This window comes from Nannospalax galili, unplaced genomic scaffold (assembly GCF_000622305.1).
Source record: "Nannospalax galili isolate Female #2095 unplaced genomic scaffold, S.galili_v1.0 scaffold102, whole genome shotgun sequence".
Classification (NCBI taxonomy): domain Eukaryota; kingdom Metazoa; phylum Chordata; class Mammalia; order Rodentia; family Spalacidae; genus Nannospalax; species Nannospalax galili.
Genome location: NW_008351958.1, coordinates 3789334 through 3809574, shown reverse-complemented (window position 1 = coordinate 3809574; position 20241 = coordinate 3789334). Strand labels below are relative to the sequence as shown.

General features: G+C 43.3%; 1 protein-coding gene across 2 annotated transcripts in view; it reads left to right on the top strand.

The window, feature by feature from the left end:
* The window catches only part of Stau2 (staufen double-stranded RNA binding protein 2), a 329426-nt gene extending 327859 nt beyond the window's left edge, over window positions 1-1567 (top strand). For both annotated transcript variants that reach the window (XM_017802151.2, XM_008848890.3), the window contains one exon: window positions 417-1567. In XM_017802151.2, the coding sequence (XP_017657640.1) occupies window positions 417-510 (94 nt within the window). In that variant the 3' untranslated portion in view covers window positions 511-1567. The remainder of the gene's footprint in view (window positions 1-416) is intronic.
* Window positions 1568-20241: the final 18674 nt, after the last annotated feature.

The window sequence follows — 20241 nt, the reverse complement described above, 5'->3', positions numbered from 1 at the left end:
CACAGAAAATAACATCTTCAGGATTAAAATAAAAATACAGAACCTAGGAAGCAAACAGCAGATATACTGACCTTGCACTTAAATGAACATACAAAAATCAAACCAACAGAAAATAACAAGTACCCCGCATTTAGTCATCTATATTAAAAGATAAGAAGAGCGTGAGAAGAAAGCATTTGGTGAATAGACAGGGCATTTTAAGTTGTCTATAGATTGGCAACCATTTATAAGCTAATTTAATCAAAACCATTTCCACATGATCTCACCAGCAGACTATCTGAACATAAATATTGTTGTTTCACTTTAAAATGTCACTTTCGTGGTGACCTTTGAATCCTGTGTGCCATCTGCTAATAAACATGTCTGAAGATGTGCAGCCCTGGACCTCAGCTCTTGTTAATGTATTAATCTTTCAGACAAGCCAAGCATCTGCGGGAGAAAGCGGACAATAACCAGGCGAGCCCGGGCCCCATCACTCAGGACTGCAAGAAATCAAAGTCGGCCATCTAGCAGCTCCTAGAACCCACGGCTGCCACCGCGTCCTTATAAACCTGTCAGCACGCATGAGGGTGTCTGTGTTCAAGGAAATGAATGACTAATACCATTATCTGAGTCTTATGTGAAGACAACACTATTCTAACACAAGAGATAATGTACATGGTAGTGTTTATTCAACTGGGGGAAAATAAAACTTTGAGCATTTCCCTTGGAACTTGAGATCAGATCATAACTCATTTGCCCAGAGGCAGCAGAAATCTGATCCTGCTACTGGAGCTTAAAATAACAATTAATAAAAAGTGTTAGAAACAGAGCTAAAGTTTTAAAATGATTCATAGAGAAGTTGGTTTGGTTCTGTCCTTATGATTGTTCTGTCGTGGCAATTGTGTTCAGTTATATTCTCTCTCTTTCTCTCTCTCTCTCTCTCTCTCTCTCATTTGAAGTAATGCTTGACAATTCAAAAATTAACCAATGATGTGCTGTGGAATGTGATGTTGTCTTCATATAGAGTCGCACAGTTTCTCTTTTTATGCAGATATTTGTAATCTTCATCCTAAACACACACACACACACACACACACACACACACACACACACACAAATTACTTTAAGGTGCGCTGCACAAAAATGTATGCAAATAACTATGTTTTAAATCAGGTCAGATATTTGATTTAAAATATGAAATAATACTAGGAAGAAGTAGTTTCCATATATTCCAGGAATTTTAAAAAGACAAAATGAAACAAAACCAAACAGTTGTGGGTTTTGAGCTCCATGATGCCATTAGCCACCAAGGGGGCGTCTTGCCTCTGCCCATCTCGTTCCCTGACTCCACTCTGTCGTGGAAATTGTACCCACCCCCGTCTGTGTTGTAGCCACTCACTGTTTGCATCGAGTGTTTTTAGTAACTGCCTCTGGACTCGAACAGTGAGTAGGATCAAAATAAATACTGTACTTGGTGGGGAAGGGAAAGCCTGTTGGAGAAGCTTCTAGCCAGCCACGCTCTGGACCAGCATGTTGGACTCCAGTGGGGCAAATGCAGTAAAAATTTGGTCAGTTTCTGTGTAAAGTGTTCTTGTTGTTCTTTCATTCTTCACTCTCGTCTTTTAAACATCACCTCAGTGAAAACTCAATGAAGGCTACCACCCTGCCTAGCCATCCTGCCCAACGGTGGAATTAGAAGTGGCCATATCTGTGAAACTGCAGAGCCGCCTCCTGGGTGACTGGGGCCTGACTCTGGCCTGGTCTGACCAGCCACTGTCACCTCATTGTTCAGGCTTTCTCCTTATTGATTTGCAAAGGTTGTGCAATGAGAAAACACTATATGGTCTAACTGCTCGGCCCAACCTGACAATAGGAATAGAATTATGTAAGATTTCACAAGCAAAACCACCACAAATCATGATCTGGCTGACTCACACGCGACTGGAGGATAAACAAACAGCACCATAAGGAAATAACTCCAGGGCTGTTGTTAATGATTCCCATGTGGGCAAGTCCATCAGTATTGGGAGGGCTGGGTGCCCTTGGAGGAAATAGGCTTGGTTACATAAGGCTGGGTCTCAGGGAAAAGAACACCACATTTGTAAAGTTAGGGTTCTCAGAGGTGTTTACTATTTGGACCACAGTCTGCTGCTTAACCAAGGGCCCAGGGAACTCTAACTCATTCCCTTGGGAAGAAGCAAGCCCTTCTTCTGCCAGGACCTGGTCCCATGAGGCTCCAGGACCTGGATGAAGTGGGGGTCTGCTTCTGGCAGGGCCACTGAAGTGACTGGGCAGTTTACTCAACACAATCAACACCGCTGCAACCTTCTACAGTGACACCAAGCCAATCAGGTCTGTGGGAGAGTGGTGAGCTCAAGGGACAAACAAAGCTAATCAGTTCTCATGACCCAAGTATCTGAAGCATTTAACCAGATCTGTCTGCCAGAGAGTCACCTCAGAGCTGAATTATCACCAAACCCACAGAGCAGCAGTTATGGCAGGAGAATGGACATTTGCCTGGGATTTTATTCTGCATCCAAAATCCTGTGCCTCTACCTAGCTCAGGAAGGCCTTCGGGTATGTTCCCAGAACAGCAGCACTTCCTGGGAATCTTCTGGGTTTTTCTTTTCCTTTTTTTTTTTAACGTTTGAATTACCAATGCAAATGATGGGTGGCCTGTGTCCCTGGCAAGGCCTGCTGCAGTGCCCAGCTCCACAGCGCAATGTTATATATCATTAGAGGGGAAACCATTAAGTAGATTTATTGAAAGAATGTTTCTTCAGCACAAGGAGATCTTTTTGATGAAAAATGGAACTCATTATTCTTTAAAGGACACAGATTGACTTATCTCCTTTATCAATTACAGTGTCTGCTTTCAGCTTGTCTCAATCAGCACAGAGCTTTGTAGTCACTTCCCAGTGCTCAGGCCAGTGTGCTTTATGAAAAAGGCTTGTTTTCACATTTTAATTGGAAATGTAATATTGCACTTTGGAACTCTGACTATCTTTTCCACTACAACTTGCCAGAGATCAATAGTGAGACACCACCCGTTAGGCCATGACAGACATTCCTTCCCTTTCCTGGGGTGACCCCTTTGAGAAGCTGTACTGGCATCCTTCTTTCCAATAAACATACTCAATTATGATTTTTTTTTCCATTTCTGAAGTTTCAACCAATTTTTGCACCATAAAGTGAAAGTAGATGAATGGAAGATTTGGTCTCAGGGCTAGGGGAATGGAGCAACCATAAAATGCCTGCTGTGCAAACATGATGGCCTGAGTTCTTATCCCAGCACCCACAGAAAAGCCAGGTGCAGTGGCACGCTTCTGTAACCCTGGCACTGGGGAGCCAGGGTAGGTAGATTCCTGAAGCTCATTGGCCAGCCAATCTAGCCAAATTAATGAGCCTCCAGATTCAGAGAGAGAGGTCTTCATCTCAAAATAATAATAATAATAATAATAATAATAATAATAATAATAATAATGTGGAGAGCAGTTAAAGAAGACACTGGATAACACCCTCCGGTCTCCACATGCCATATATACACAAACTCACATGAACACATACACCATATACACAAAAGAAAGAAAGAAAGGAAGAAAGAAGAAGAAAGACTGATGTGCCTTATTATTTAAAGACTCTCAGGATTCTTGGTGACTTTGGAATGTGCCCAGACCCATGGGCTGGTTTTAAATCAAATAAATAAGTGCTGCATGTGAGTGAGCATGGCCAGCGTCCAGAGTTTGTTCTGGACCTTTCATTTTCCAAAAGCCACTTTTATTATGGCCAAGTATGAAAGTGAACTTGATAGTTTTGCATTCGGCTGATAACTCATGAATGGGAAAAGCAGATGAGAATTTGTCTTTTGAGTCTTCATAGCCTAACCCACCATCATACAAGCACCTGGTAAACACACAAGTGACACACTGAATAAGAGGACAGTGAATGATCTACCGTCAATACCTGTTAGAGAAAGACTTCAAGTCTCACTGCTTACATGACAGAGATAGGCACATATGACAACATATGGCATTACTGTTGATGTGATGTTTATTCTCAAATCCACAGGGACTGTGCAGTTTTTAAATAAAGAATAGAGGAAGTCCAAAACCAAACAGAAGTGTGGATCCATGAGACTATCTTTTCCCTACAGCTTGGAATATAAAATGTCCTTCATAGGCTCATGTGGTCAACACTTGGTCCCCATGATGGTGGCACTCTTTGAGGAGGTTCTGAAAATCTTAGGAGATGGAACCTAGCTAAAGCAAGTTGGCCACTGGGGGATACCTTGTCCCTGGCTCGCTCTCTCTCTCTCTCCCTCCCTCCCTCCCCCTCTCCCTCTCCCCCTTCCCCCCCCCCCCCCTTTTTTTTTTTTTTTCCGGTCTTTTTGAAGCAGGGTCTCCTTGTAGCCCGAGCAGACCTGGAACTCACTATGTAGCCCGGGTTGGCCTCAAACTCAGAGACCCCCCTGCCTCTGCCTCCCAAGTGCTGGGACTACAGGTGTGTGCCCCCACGCCCAGCTTCTCTCTCTCCTTCTTGTCCATAATGAGATGAAGAAGCTCGTCCACCAGAGTTCCTGCTGTTATGATGTCCTGCCAAACACCTGGGATCAAGCAGTCACAGAACAAGCCCTCTGAAAATGTGAGCCAAAATAAATCTTTCTTCCCTTAAGTTGTTCTCTCATGTATTTGGTCACAGATAAAATCTGATGAATGTCTGCATTTATGTTCCTCCCCTATGATACAAGGTTTAGTTCCAATCCTTAGCCCTACATACCTTTTTATATTGCTACAATCTCATATGCATATCTTCATGAAGAAAGACTGTTTAATATCTGATTCAAAGCACAGACTTCTTTATATCTGGTTGAACCCAGTTGTCTATTTCTGACATATACCGCCTGATTTCCATTTCACTCTGTAAGACTTATGTAAGTTACTTCACTGGGGAAGCTTTCCTCTTAGGTGCTTACCTCTCAACACAAGTAAGAACTCCATTAACTATATCCCCAGCATGCTCTGATGTGTGTGGGGAATTCAGAAAATATAAACAACTTCACTTTAAAGAGACCCACTCTATGGTTCTTATAACCTGCTCTGATATATGTAGCACATACAGGCGATAAACTCGTGTTCTGTTAACCTCCTGATATTAGGGGCTGCTTGTTACACAGGGTGACCTACCCTTACCTAACTAATAAAAGTATCTTGGGCAAAACTTGAACACAACTCTTGCAAAATAGTTGACTCCGTGCATGTATATTCTTTGAGGAACCTGGAAAAGCAGCATCTTTTAAAAATTCTTAACTTATAGTAGTCAGTAGAATTTGTAACATTATAACTTGTTTCTTTTCATTACTGACATAGTGACTTAATGACTTTATTCTAAATTTGTTGATACACATTAAATCTGTTCCAAGCTATTTCTTGTAGCTTTTTAAAGACTATTTTTAAATGTTTCCAGGATACCTTAAAAAACTACTGTGTGAAAAATATTAGCTGCTTTAAGATTGATTTGCCCCTTTCATATTTGTTTGATAGAGGACGAGATACATGGTAGAATCTTCACTTCTGGGCAAATAATTCCAAAAATCTGAGACTTTACATTCCAATAACATCTCTATTAAATAACTCTAATAAACTTATTAAATCTGAAAAAAAGAGAGAGAGAGAGACCCACTCTAGCTATTAGGAAAGATTGATAGGGAAGTGAGCCAGGATAATTGCTATCCCTTGAAGTATGACAGGTACAAGCCCACCTGCTTGTCTCCTACATTTCCTCACTCCCCTTTGCCTTGGGCACCATGCTACATATATTCTGGTGACACTGTCAAATAAGTTACATATGCTTTCAAGGAACTTTTACTACATTGGTTGTATATTACTACATTCTTTTTAAGGCAGAATCTTGCTATGTAGCCCTGGCTGGTCTAGTACTCACTGTTTACCCCAGGCTGTCCTTGAACTCATGATTCTCCTTCTTTAGCCTCATGAATGCTGGAATTACAGGTGCTTGCCACCACACCTAGCTTTCCAGCAGTGTATCTTATCTTGCCTCCACCACATCTTCTGCCTCCCCTTGAACATTTACTAGGGTGAAAACTCTTTAATCTTACCAACACTCAAGAGGGCAGTCAATCCAATTTGTGTCTCCTGACCTGGAACAGTGCCCATCTTAATATAGAAAGTACTCATTAAGTGTTGACTGGATGAACAAGACAGAAAACTCTGTCTTGATTGGTTTTCTTTGTGATGATGTGAATGATTACCTGAGCAGCAAAGTCTGGCCCACTGGATGTAGCCTCTTGCCTGACAGGGAATAAACTGTTGATTTTCTTCATAGGTAGCCTTATTGAAGTCATATAATAGCTTCAGATTTCAACTGTTCAGCTAAAAATCTTGAGATTATAATATGGAAGAGTATGGAGACTTCTTTAAACTGTGCACCCCAGGAGGTACCTCAGTGGGTGAAAGCACTTGCCACCAAGCCTGATGACCTGAGTTTAATCCTCAGAACCCACGTGGCAAAAGGAGAGCACTGACCCTGAAAATTGTCTTCTGACCTCTGCACATTGTGCTGTGATACACACACACACACACACACACACAATTAATTAATTCAAATTTAAATGTGCACATGTTATAAAAAGTAAGCACAATATTTCAGCCCATTAGTGGATATTAGGGGAAGAGCAATAGTTAAAAAGCTTACTCTAGGGACCTGGTCTCAGACTTAGAATGTAGCCTCCTGGGCCTCATTTTCATATGTATTGAATATGGCCCCTAAGTCCACCATAGCTCCAAACTTGTCTAACCATATTACCTCAAATTTTGTCCTATTAGATATGGAATTTTTATCAAACATCTGAAAGGAAAATGCCTCTCTTGTGTCACTTAGGATCCTTTCTATTGCAGTTAGGAAATCAAGTCAAAACACCAGTGGGAGATTTGGTATAAAGCCAGAACATGTTTCACAGAACTAAGGGCAGAAATCCAGAAACCAACTGGAACCAGGAAGTGGAAGACTATGGGGGAAACCAGGAAACTCCATCTCTCTCAATTCCCCCTTCTCTCTCCCTAAACCAGCTCCTGCTTCCTACATGCACACATCAAAGAACATTATCACAGACACCTGAAGAAATACTGACTTTCTCTTATGACTTCATTCCAAAGTCTTAGGAAGCTACTACTCCTATAGGTGCACCTTGGTTCATTTTGTATAAAGATGCCCCCGCCCCTCCACCTCTGCCCAGGTAGACTAGTCATCTGAGAACATAGAATCAGTGCTTAGTAACACAGCCCAATACATAGCTGCCTCAGCTACCTCCCACATTCCTCAGGGAGGTAAGATCATTATAATCATGTATTAGTTTTTTACTCTTAATGTAGTAGACTATGAGGCTTAAATAACTGAATAACATTCTCCCAAATGTCATAGACTGGTCTCAAGTTTGTAAAGGCTGTGGTGTTTTGCTTGGTCATATTTAATCCCTTTAATCTTTAGTCTCAAGGATCTCAAGAACTGGAAAAGTATTTTGAATGAGTCATAAAACTACCTACAGCAAAAATAAAAACTTTCCAGTCAGCGGGGAGGCTGGAGAGATGACTCAGCCGTTAAGAGCACTGATTGTTGGAATCCCAGCTCCCATATGGCAGCTAATAACCATCTGTAATTCCAGTTCCAGGGATCCAGCGCCCTCTTCCGTCCTCTGTAGGCACACAGGTATACTTACACACAGGTATAATACTCATACACATAAAAAAATAAATAAAAAAACTTTTCAGTGATCCCAACTTAGTACATTTTAAATAAGCCTCGATCCTTTAGCATGCACAAACAACGGGAGACATGGCAGTAGCGTGGTCATCCATCCTGATTTCCACAATCAGGAAATGAAAGCCTGCTTCTCTGCCCTTGCTATCCTGACAGGTACTGACCAGAAGGGAAGTCTGAGTCTTCTAACCATGGGCAGGAGACACCAAGGCAATTTTGGTCTCATTTTCTTTCAAACTGTGCTCAAACATATTCAAAGAAGGGAAGAAACTTGGTTTCTGGGGTGAATGGGAAACACAATAGAAAGAATCTGAAATCTAGATTACAAACTAAAGTGAGGAAGCCCACCTGCCTTGGAGGGAGAAGAATGAGGAAATGGACCTTCCGGAGGAAGCTTTGATGGGAACAGACCAGGTGGAGTCTGTCTTCTCAGCTTCAAGAATGAGCAGTCAAAATCTCCCTTCTCCTCCTTAGCCTCCCCCAGGCTTCCTACATGGAGTCATTTTCCAGAATGATGCTTGGCCACTGGTTCTTTCTCATTCTCTGGGTACAGCACAAAGGAAAAGATCTGCCTTCATCAACTCAAGATGATTAACAAGCACCAGAATCCTTGACAGTAGGGAAACCGGGGAAGGTCCGTTGCTTCCACAGTCGACTCAGCGTAATAGACAACAGTTGTTCATGCGTTCAGTTCCACCACAGCTACTATCTCTGTCACAGGAGTGGAAGCCATGAGCCTGCAAATGTCTGCCAAACAGATCTTGCCTTCTAGTTTCCAACCTTCACTAAATCCCATTATCAACCAAATGTGGACTAAGTTAGTCCTTCCTTGAGTTAGTCACTGTGGGAAACGAAACAGAGTGTAAAGTCTCTACGCCAGGTCCAACAGGGAAAATGAAATAGAAATAAGATATGGAGAGAAAATGCAAGAAGCTAGAAATAGATACACTTCAGGAAGAATACATTTCAGCTTCTGCTCCCAGCATACTTATGGAAGCTTCATGGGGGAGCTCAGGTCAATTACCCAGGATTTAGAATTGAAAAAATGTTTTACCCTGACTTCTGTTTTTCTTAAGCTAGTGACCTGAGTTGGCCAGTTGTAACCAAGATGCTGTCAGAATCCATTTTTCATATTTCTTTTCTCGGGAGTAAATCCCTGTGATCACTTAGGCTCTCTGAACACCATCCCCTCCACCTACTGTCACCTCCACCTCCAACCTTTCCAACCTTGATGCATGTTTCATCTTTACCTGTCCCCAAGGGAGCAGTGCTGGGTGTTATTCAAAGCTGGGAGCCTGGAATCACACTGTGTATATTCACCTGCTGGCCTTCCCACTCACTCCATATACATGAAAGTACCCTTATCTTCACCAAACCTCATTTTCCTGAGCTATAAAATGAGGGTAGCAGGGTGGTCATATAGATTAAATAAATTAGTTCTGAGTTAATACATCTAAAGTGTTTTGAACTATATATGGCAGCGTAAGCACTCATAAACATGAGTTATGCTTCACCAAAAGACACTGATGAACTAATCAATAAGTATTGATCAACTTCTCTGTGCCAGAAATTATAACTAGGTTCCAAGAACAGAAAGAGCAGAGGTGAATACGGCACAGCCCTATTTTGAGTCATGGAATTTTGGTCTTTCAAAAAGACTTAGAAAACATACCTAGAAATAAATATTACACCAAATTGAATGTTCTTGAAGGACCCAGAGAAGACACTTTCAGAATGTCCCATTGGGCCTCTCAGATTTTAAGGATCATCTTCCAGATGCTTTCTCTACAGGGTCAAATGCCTGTGACACCCAAGGCCTCTCGGATTGGTGCAAGAATGGCTCATAGGAGACAGAACCTTTCTCGCAAAGGGATCCCACATTCCTCACACACCTGCCTTACCTCCTTCTCCAGACTCCTCAAGGAAGCCAGGGAAGATGGTAACAACTAACAGGGACCTATGAAGGTATGCACAGCCCCAGGAGTCAGGGAAACCAAAGCCCATGAGGTGCCTCTGAAATGGCAGGCCCAAGTTGGATGTGGTACTATTGGTTCTTGGAAGTCAGAAGTGACAGCCTGTAATGATGCATATCTGCATAGGGGTGGGGTGAGGGAGGGCATCTAGGCTGCTCCAGGCCCCTGGTCTGGGAAGCTGGGCAAATGGCATGAGTTCAGTTCTGGTTTACTGAGTGACATGGGTGTGTGACATTCAGAGAAAAATCTTCAATTGGTAACAGAGGTCAGAGCATTAAAAAGGCAGGAAAGATGTCAAAGTGGAAGAGAAATATTGTGAGCAGTAGCACCTGGGTGATAATCAGTGACACCCCAGTTCGTAACATCCTCTAGAGAGATCTTGTAGACTCTAAGAAGAGCAAAAGGCCAAGGGCAAACCCTTGGGAGGCACTAATGGGTAGGCTGAAGAGGGGTGGTCATGAAGGGATATGAGAAGGAATCAGAGTAGTAAGAAGAGGATGACCAGGGGAGGACAGGGTGCCCAGGAATGCCACAGTGGAGTGGCAGGTGGAGGTAGGAAGCTTTCCATCCATCAGCACATCAGGAGACCATGGACCATGTTTTTTATTATTAATTTTTTTAGTTAACGTACAGAACAATTGGTTTCATTATGGCATTTTCATATACATATCATTGTACCTTGCTTGTACTTACCACCCTCCATCCTTCAGCTTCCTTCCTTCCTTCCTTTTTTTTTTTCTTCCTTCCTTCCTTCCTTCCTTCCTTCCTTCCTTCCTTCCTTCCACTTGCAGGACCCCCACCTCTCCTTTAAATAGTAAATACTCCCCCCTTCTGATTTAATGTGTTTGTCCCTGACAGGGATCTGCTGCCCTGGCTGCTCTAGAACTCATGATCCTCGTGCTTCATGGATCATGATTAACAGTCCTGTTCAGTAAGGTGGAAAGGAATATTCAAAGAAGGGAGTCTGAGTCCTTTTGAGGGGCTAGACAGCTCCTCCAGCAAAGTCCTAAATCCATCATCTTCTCAACTCTGGATATACTAGTGTAGCAGATATAAAGACGACTGTTGCATAGCTAATTCTTTCAAATTGAAACTTTCCCTCTTGGAGATAGGAGGGTAGCTCAGAAGATTTAGGAAAATAACAAAAGTTACTAGGGGTCTGAGGAAATTGATAAAGTGCCTGCTGTGCAAGCACAAAGATCTGAGTTCAGATCCCCAGAACCAATACAAAAAGCTAAGTATGGTGGTGCATGTCTGTAAGCCCAGCTTTACAAGGGATGGGCAACAGAGCTCATTGGCCAGGTTTGAAGAGTGACCATATCAAAAAATTAAAGTAGAGAACAATCAAGGAAAGGCACCTGATGTCAATTTGGGGTCTACACATGCACCCAAGCACACATACATATGCACATATCACACACACCCAGTTATGAAGTTCAGGAAGCTTACAAAAGTCATAAAACTCACAAGGCTCCTCTCTGAGGTTATATAAGCAGCAGACAATTGCTGAGGGCGGAAGTCTCTTTGTTGGAGCTGTCTGCAACTTGGGCAGGAAGCTCCAAGGATACAGTGTTCATGGAGGATGGGCTTTTCCTTCATGCAGCTGCCCGAGAATCACCCACACTCCAGTAACAACTCCTCACTCATGATCCTGTAGGTAACATCAATAAATTCATTGGTTCACCAATCTGGGCTTGGATAGAATCACTCCTTTGCTATGTGTTCTAGTTTGCTTTTCTGTTGCTGTGATAAAACACTGAACAAACCCAATCGATTGTCCAAGTAAAGCAAAAGGTTTGCTTCAGTGTTCTTGGTCTCTCGTTAATTATAGATAATTCTTCAGCCCCAGCTGACAAGAAACCACAGATTCTTAATTCAAAATATAACATAAATGGCCCTGATAGAGTCTTTGTTTACCTCTGAAACTTTATAAACCAAGACTTCATCTTCTCTGTTTCTCTCAGTACTCCTATTGTCCAAGCTCCCGCTGAGCACCCCATTGAGCTCTAAGCACTCAATGGCTTTTCCAACCCAAAGTTCCAAACACATCTATAATCCTCCCCAAAACAACATGGTCAGATTCATCACATCAATAGCCCACTCTCAATACCAATTTCTTCTTTGCTTTATGTTGCTGTGATAAAACACTAACCAAAATCAACTTGGGAAGGAAAGTTTATTTCATCTTACAGGTTACAGTCCACCATTGAAGGAAACTAAGGCAGGATCCTGAAGGCAGGTACTGAATTAGAGACCATAGAGGAATGCTGCTTACTGGCTCGCTTCCTCTGGTTTTCTCAGTTATCTTTCTTTTTGAAACTTTATTTTATGTATATGAGTGTTTTTCTGCATGTATGTAAGTACACCATGTACATGCAGTGCCTACAGAGGCCAGAAGAGGGAGTCAGATACCCTGTAACTGGAGTTACAGATGGTTGTGAGCAGCGATGTGGGTGCTGGGAACTGAATCCAGGTCCTCGGGAGGAGTAGGAAGAGCTCTTAGTCACTGAGCCATTCTCTCCAGCTCCTCAGCTACCTTTATTATAGAGCTCAAGTCCACCTACCTGCCTCAGGATGTCACTGCCTACAGTGAGCTGGGCCCTCCTACATCAATTTATAAACAAGAAAATGCCCATATCTAGAGAAATGGCTCAGTGGTTAAAAGCACTAGTTGTTCTTCCAGAGGACTCGGGTTTGGTTTGCAGCACCAACATGACAGTTAACAACCATCAAAACTCCCGTCTCAGGGAATCTGGCACTTTCTTGTAGCCTCCATAGGTATCACATATATACATGCAGGCAACACACATATACATAAAATTTTTTTAAAAAAGAAAGAAAATGCCCATAGATCTGCCCACAGGCCACCCTGATGGAGGCAATTCTTCAGTTGATACTCTTCTTCCCAGGTGACTCCAGTTTGTGCCAAGTTGACAAAACTAACCAGCACAGAATGTAATCAATGCCCTTTCTGGGGAAAATATTCACATCTCCCTAGAAAAAGTCATACTACTACAAATTCCAGATATACTAGTTCACTAAACATATACAATATAAATAGGTGCTACTTTTCCAGAGAGGAATGTGGCAACATGCATCCAACTATTTAGTAAAGCAAAGGCACTGCTGTCAGAAACTCTGCACCCAGCGACAGTACCTGCCCAGTGTTGTCAGTGAGACAGAATGAGCTTATGTGCATAGGAACTTGACAAGCAGAGACTCTCAGATCAGCATCGTCCCCAAGGCCCTCTGGAGGCGGCAACTGCAATTGGGCATGGAAACCCAGCCTATGGGTTGTATCCATAAAGGAGCTCTGGGAAGAGGTACTTTCTCACCTTCACAGTGAGCTGTCCTTTGCTCTGGTGGGCTCATGTTCTAAACTCTGTGTTAGTTGCCTTCTGAGGATAAGGTTTCTGCTTCAATAGAAGAATCATGAACAGAGGACAGAAAGTCCACTGCAAGCCTAGGGCATGCATGACAAAGGCTCAGGAGGCCATGGGATGCGTTTTGTGTGGATAGATTGGGTTATGCTGTCCAACATGGAAAGCATACAATTTACACTATTGAGGCATATTAAGGATTGTTGTAAAGTATCACTCTCCCCATTAGGGAGGGTTTTCCCCTTCCTGTGACTCTGGGTTAGCCTTGTAATTGCTAAGTCAACAGAATCTGGTGGAAGCAACATGCCAGTTTCAGGCCTTCCAGGCTTAGCCTCCTACTTCTCTACAGGGCCATTCCCCTTCTGGGTCTCTCTGCACTTAGACATCATACCATGAGAAGCCTAAGCCACGCGTGTAGACACTTAGTTCAACAGCCTCAGATGCGCTCCAAACTCACAGCCAGCATACGAGTGGACCATCTCGAGTGTTCTGGCCCTAGAAATCACCCAATGACCTCAGACACAGCCAATATCACAAGGAAGAGAAATGACATCTGGTTGAGCCCAGTCAAACCACAGACTTGTGAGAAATATTACAGGAGTTGCTGTTTCTCTCACAGAACTTTGGGTGGTTTGTTATATAACAGCAAGTCACCAGAACAATTTTCATTCATGTTTTCCATACAACTTTAGCCTAGCTGCTGCATTAAATTAACACACACAAACTTATTTATCTACTAGCTTCCTTCTTGGTGGCACAGAATTATTCCCATGATCCTTTTCCATTAGCACAAGATTAACGTTCCCCTGGCCTCAGCTTTCTTACAAGAGCATACAGTAAATGTCTCTGGTGTGAGGTAGAGGTAGAGTGTGGCTGGGGAAATTTGCCTGGTGAGGAGAATGCCTTTGTCAAGTGAGCTGTCAGAGAGAGCCTCTTGTATTAGGTTCATTTTTATACACATAGTTGAACACAGGAGTCCTTTTCCCCCTAGTCTTCATAAAAAAAGAAGTCAAATGCCAAGAAAGTTAAGATGGCTTTGTTCCTACTCTTTCTTACACTGAGGGCCAATTTCAGTGATCAATGCTTGATCACAGTAACTATGTGGTTATAGCTCTCTGTGTATATGTGTGTGTTTAAGGCACATGGGTGTGCCATGGAATATGTGTGGAAGTCAGAGGGTCACCTTGAGTATCTCCCCTTCTACCTTGTTTGAGGCAGGATCTTTCTGTTGTTTTCCCACTGGGGGCACATGGCCCCTGAGCTTCTACAGTCTCTCCTGTCTTTGCTTCTTAGCTCCCTGTAGAAGTACAGGGATTACAGATGCTGACTTCCTACTCATTCAACTTTTACATGAGTTCTGGAGATTTTGAACCCAGGTCTTCATGCTTGCTCAGTAAGTGTTTTTACCCCCTGAGTCATCTCCCTAATCATCCAGTTATGACTTTAAGTCTCTGTAGCATCGCAGATACTGTGAACCCTGCTTAGCCTATAACCTGCTCCATATCCCCTCAAAATCTAGAGGTTTGCTTCTCTGGGAAGGGTTATCGCTTGCACTATATATCAAGACCCTCCTTGACAGGCCAGGGAGGGATGAGAAAAAGCCTGAAGTACCTTCCTCCTTGTCCCTTGGGAACCCAGAACAAATAAAGGTTCACTAGGAGAATATACTCTGAGGACTAGAGCTTTGAGCTGCAGAGTGCCTTGGAAAATTCTGGTTCACCTAACCTAGCCAAAATTCTACTATTTTTGCTGTGTTGCAATATTGTTTAATAAACACGCTTAGACTCTTCAACTCAAGTGAATTAATTTATAACAAACATAATTTTCTGAATCCTCATATACCATTGTTATAACTGCATTTCAGACATAAAGGAATTCCAAGCATAATGCTTGCATTGTTTTTGTAGTGTCTGGATCATAAATGATAGCAGGAAGACCCTATTACTAAGAAAAATAAAATTAAACAAGGTGGTCTGTGGTGAGTTATTGTATGATGGAATTCTTTCCACATCCAGGCTTGGATGATCTCATAAATTGTTCTTGGGTTGGCAATGTCACCCTAGCCTGCTAGATTGAATTATTTCCTTGTAATTCAGACCCCCTGTCTAGTCTGTAATGAAGAACACCTTGTGTGTCTTGGCTGGTATGGGTAGTAGAGTCAGATACCCACAATTGTCTGAGAGTTGTGGGTACTGAGACACATGTCCCAAAGAGACAATTGGTGATATTGTTCAGAGTGCATTGTCACAATATCAGGTGAGGGAATACAGATGGGAGGAGGTGCCCAGAACACTGCATCTGGCACAGGGTTGTTTAGACTATGAGATCTAATTCAGACTTTTGGACCTAATAGCCATAGAACAGTAGAATCCCTCCCACAAATGCTCAGCAATTCAGAAAGACATGTTGATCATTCAGAGCCCCGCCTCCGACTCGTCTGAGATCTCTCTTGGAGAACAGCTACTCACATATTTGGAGGGAGAAAACAGCTTCCTTAGGGGAAAGAATCTCAAAGCTTTCTAACCTGGTGAAGAGGAAGAGGTTGACAGGCAAACAGCCATCTAGAAATAAAAGCTGCCTGGCTGAGGCGGCTCCTTTTGACCCCGAAGTGTACAACAAATCACTCTAAAAGCCATGTCCTCTTTCTTCTAAGTGGGAGAGGGGACACATTCCCCTACTTGACACGGAGCCAAACTCTCTGAAGGCTTGCAATGACCTGATGTCTAACACCCAGGTCAGAGGCTGGTTTGCTGACTTACATCATTTGCTCTCTCTGAAATCTGCAAATAGAAAGCCGTGTAAGATCTATTGCCTCATCAAAGACCATGGAAACTGACTCAGAAAAGATATTTGATCCTGAAACCAATGGCCTTGACTCTTCCCCATGACCACTGGCCAAATCTGCAGGTTCTCCAAGACCTATGTCACCAAAAGCCTGGCTGAACAGGGTCACTTTTAGCATTCCACCCTTGCTGGGTAGCAAAGTGGCTCAGAATTTGGACTAGTGGCTTTCAGCACATGCCTCTAAAATTTCTTCTTTTAGCTAGCATTTAAAAAATCTAAGTTAATTTAGAGAGAAGTATTTATTGGTCAACTGTTATTGCCAGGGTGACCAGTCTGCTTAGTGCTGAGGGGTTTTCTGGGGCACAGGACTTTTAGCACCCAAAAAAACTCCAAGCATACTGGGACAGGAGCAGAGGGAACAGCTACATATGGTTCTTGTAATTCCACACAAGTTACACTCCAAATACAAGCTGCCCAGTTACCCTGGGAAATTTAGGCAATTGCTTTCTCACTGTCTGCCATGATTAAATCCTAGATCTGGGCCCAGGGAATCTATGTGAGACCTTTCTGCAAGTTATGTCTTCTGCTAAAGAGAACCCAACCACCTGCAAAGACCCACAGGAATGTAGGTTGTTCACACCAAGGCCCTCCATTGCTTTTCAGAGCATGTTCCACCTTATGTGACCTGGAAAATCACATCAAAAGGCTAGTTCAGAGACTTGGCAATCCAAGTGTGTTGTAAGAGATGGCTGACAGATTTTCTCCTCCCTGAGGCCAATCAAGTATCTTTACAGGATTCTGAGTCACAAACCAGAATCATTAAGTGGAGGGTAGTTCCTTTGCTAAGTCTGGAAAAGATACACAGTTTATAAGGAGTGGAGACATTTGCCTTTGCCCAGAGATTGTTTGCCCTACCAAGAAAGAATGCAAAAAGTCATAAAGGGAGGTCTTAGAAGTCCCAAGGTGATGCCAGCCCAATGGAGCAGGTTACTTGGACTTGGTCTCTGAAGACCAAGCATTGGAGTTGTGCTCATTTAATGACCTTGACCCAAATCTTGCTTTTCCAACTTTCAGAAGTGTAGGAGTGTGGGGAAGACAATGGAGCAGTAAGTCATAATGTAGAGGAGATCATAAAGTGGCAGGCATAGCCATAGCTGTTTGTCCCTAAGACATTCCCCACTTTACACAGTTCTGTGACACAGCCACTTAAGTGAGTAACTAGGCTGTAAAGATGAAATGCCCCTGGTGTAGTGTGCCAACAGCAGGTTCAATTTTCTGCAGCTGGAAATTTAAAGGCACCTTAAAATTCTGTAGCCATGTCTGGATTTTTTTTGGAGTAGTGCTTTTGGGCTAAAGCTGTTGATAACAGAGCTTACTGTGCTGCAGAAAGAAGGAAAAAGAGAATCCATTCAAACCTAAAGTCTTTGTCTGATACAGATTTGAGCCTAAGCATTCAACAGTCCAGTTTTATCTGAGTCCTTCCCTAGCCCCTTCTAGGCCAAGGCAACTATCTGTCTTGAGTTTCTAGTCTGTCTAGACTCTAGTCCTGCCCTGTGTCCATGTGATCCTCACACCCCACCTCTTTCTTCATTCATAATTTCAGGTGCAGGTCAATGTTTGCTTCCAGCAAGATGTCCTCCCCAGTGCTCAGACCACTCCCAGCTTGGAACACAGGGTGCCCCATTCACTGTCTCCTTAGCAGATAGCACCCCTGGCAACCCCAGACATTGCCATTTTAGGGCCACTTGCTCATGAGACTGCAAGCTATGGTGGGAAATGTCTGCCTTTAATTTTCTGGATTTATCCAACCATAAAACTCAATTGTGAATGCTAATACATTTTTTTGAGACAGGGTCTTACTCTGTAGTCTAGGCTGGCCTTGAATTTGTGATCCTTTTGCCTTGTTCTCCCAAGTGATGAGATTATAGGCAAATGCACTACCATCCTGGTAGCATTTGATCAATCAGAAATTCCAAACAAATCCCAGTGACATAAGCAGTTACTAACTTAGTGAACTTGCAATTCTATACATAAGTATTCAATCCAGGAGTAAGGAACACAAAATAATTATATAAGAGTGCTTGGCTTTATTCACAGCTCCATCCCCCAACCCCTGCCACCCCCCCCACATACATATGCACAAATGTCATGTGCCCATAAGGAGAAGAATAGAAGTATTCAATGGAATACTATTTGGCAATAAATGCAGTAAGCACCTCAAATGTTACAGGATTTTATGTAGATGAAGTTTTGGAGCAGGCAAAACTCAGTGAAAAAAAAAATTAATTGTGTTGCATTTGGTGGAGAAAGTGACTAGAAAGGGTCTCGAGGGCTTTCCGCTTCTCCCTGTTCCGGAGACAACCACACTTCTCATGCAGTACCAGCTTTGTCCCTGAGACATAATGGTGAAGGCCAAGAGTAACAGATTTGACCGTATTGGGTGCCTGATCGTCAGAGCTGCCTTCAACTCTGGCAAAGTGGATATTGTTGCCATCAATGACCCCTTCATTTACCTCAACTACATGGTCTACATGTTCCAGCGTGATTCCACCCATGGCAAGGTCCATGGCACAATTAAGTCTGAGAACTGGAAACCTGTCACCAATGGGAATGCTATCTCTATCTTCCAGGAGGGAGATTCTGCCAACATCAAATGGGGTGATGCTGGTGCTGAGTATATTGTGGCATCTACTGGTGTCTTTACTACCATGGAGAAGGCTGGGCCCACTTGAAAGGTGCAGCCAAAAGAGTCATCATCTCTGCCCCTTCTGCTGATGCCTCCATGTTTGTGATGAGCATGAACCACAAGAGGTATGACAACTCCCTCAAGATTGTCAGCAATGCCTCCAGCACCACCAACTGCTTAGCACCCCCGGCCAAGGTCATCCACGACAACTTTGGCATGGTTGATGGACTCATGACCACAAGTTCATGCCATCACAACCACCCAGAAGACTGTGGTCAGCCCCTCCAGCAAGCTGCATGCATAGAACATGATCTCACTGGTGCTGACAAGGCCATAGGCAAGATCACTCCAGAGCTGAACAGGAAACTCAGTGGCATGGCCTTCCATGCTCTTACCTCCCATGTGTCTATCATGTATCAACCTGTCACCTGGAGAAAGCTGCTAAATACAGTGACTTCAAGAATGTCGTGAAGCAGGCATGGGAGGGAGGCAGGCAGGGAAGAGCTATACCGAGGACCAGGCCGACTCCTGCAACTTTAACAGTGACACCCACTCTTCTACCTTTTGATTCTGGGGCTGACATTGTCCTCAATGACCACTTTGTTATGCTCATTTCCTGGTATGACAACAAATTTTGCTACAGCAACAGGGTGGTGTACTTATGGTCCACATGACCTCCAAGGAGTAGGAATCCCTGGATAATCCACCTTAGCAAGAGGACAAGAGAGGCCCTTGGCTAGGGGAATCTGGACCCAGCCCCCAACACACTATCTCCCTTCAGTTCCCATCAGACTCCCAGAGGAAGGGGAGGAGCCTAGGGAGCTCTACTCTCATGAATACTATCAATCAAGTTCACTACACCCATTCAAAAAAAAAAAAAACATGGAAAAAAAGAGCCTTGAGGGAACTTTTGAGGATGATGACAATGTTCTACGATTCAACCAGAGATTGAATTATAATTTTACTGAAGGCAAATTTTATCTCAAAAGAGAAAAAAAGTAATAGATCTTGCACATGAATAACTTGTATGTTAAAGTGTGTTGATGTTTGCAATTTATGTTGAAATGCATTAGAAAAAAAGTGCATTGAGGGGAATGAGCATGTAAAGAAGTGATGAAGGGTCATAAGAAAATAAAACAACAAAATAAAATAGCTGGTGTGAACTGTTTCCTGGCCACAGGGCTTACCTTCAGGGGGTAGGAGATGAACAGCTCATCTGACGAGGCTGTACCAGAGGAGGTGGCACCTTTGGTGTCCTTGGGGCTGGTCACATTTCCAGGAAGCAGCTGGTGGGGAAGGGATAAGAAGTTCTGCTGGTGGTGGTAAGGATGGACTCCAGAGTGAAGCTGGCACTCCATGGGGGCTGGGTAGGAAACAGGGCTTGGCTGAGGGACTTGTTGGGGGGTGGGGCAGCATGCCATAAGTCTTTGATCTTTAGCCACTGCCCAAAGGGCTGCCCCATTCTTGGCATGTGCCAGGTACAAAGGAATGTTCACTGAATGACAGGCTGGCTGAGCTTGCTCTGTCCCTGGCCAGCCTTGAAGTCCAGCATCGAATTCATCGTTCAAAGGACTATCTTTTCTTAGGAAACACTGATAATCCAAACCACATCTAACCCCGTTCCTCCTTTGATAGGGTAAGTGGGCTGGCAGATCAGAGGATG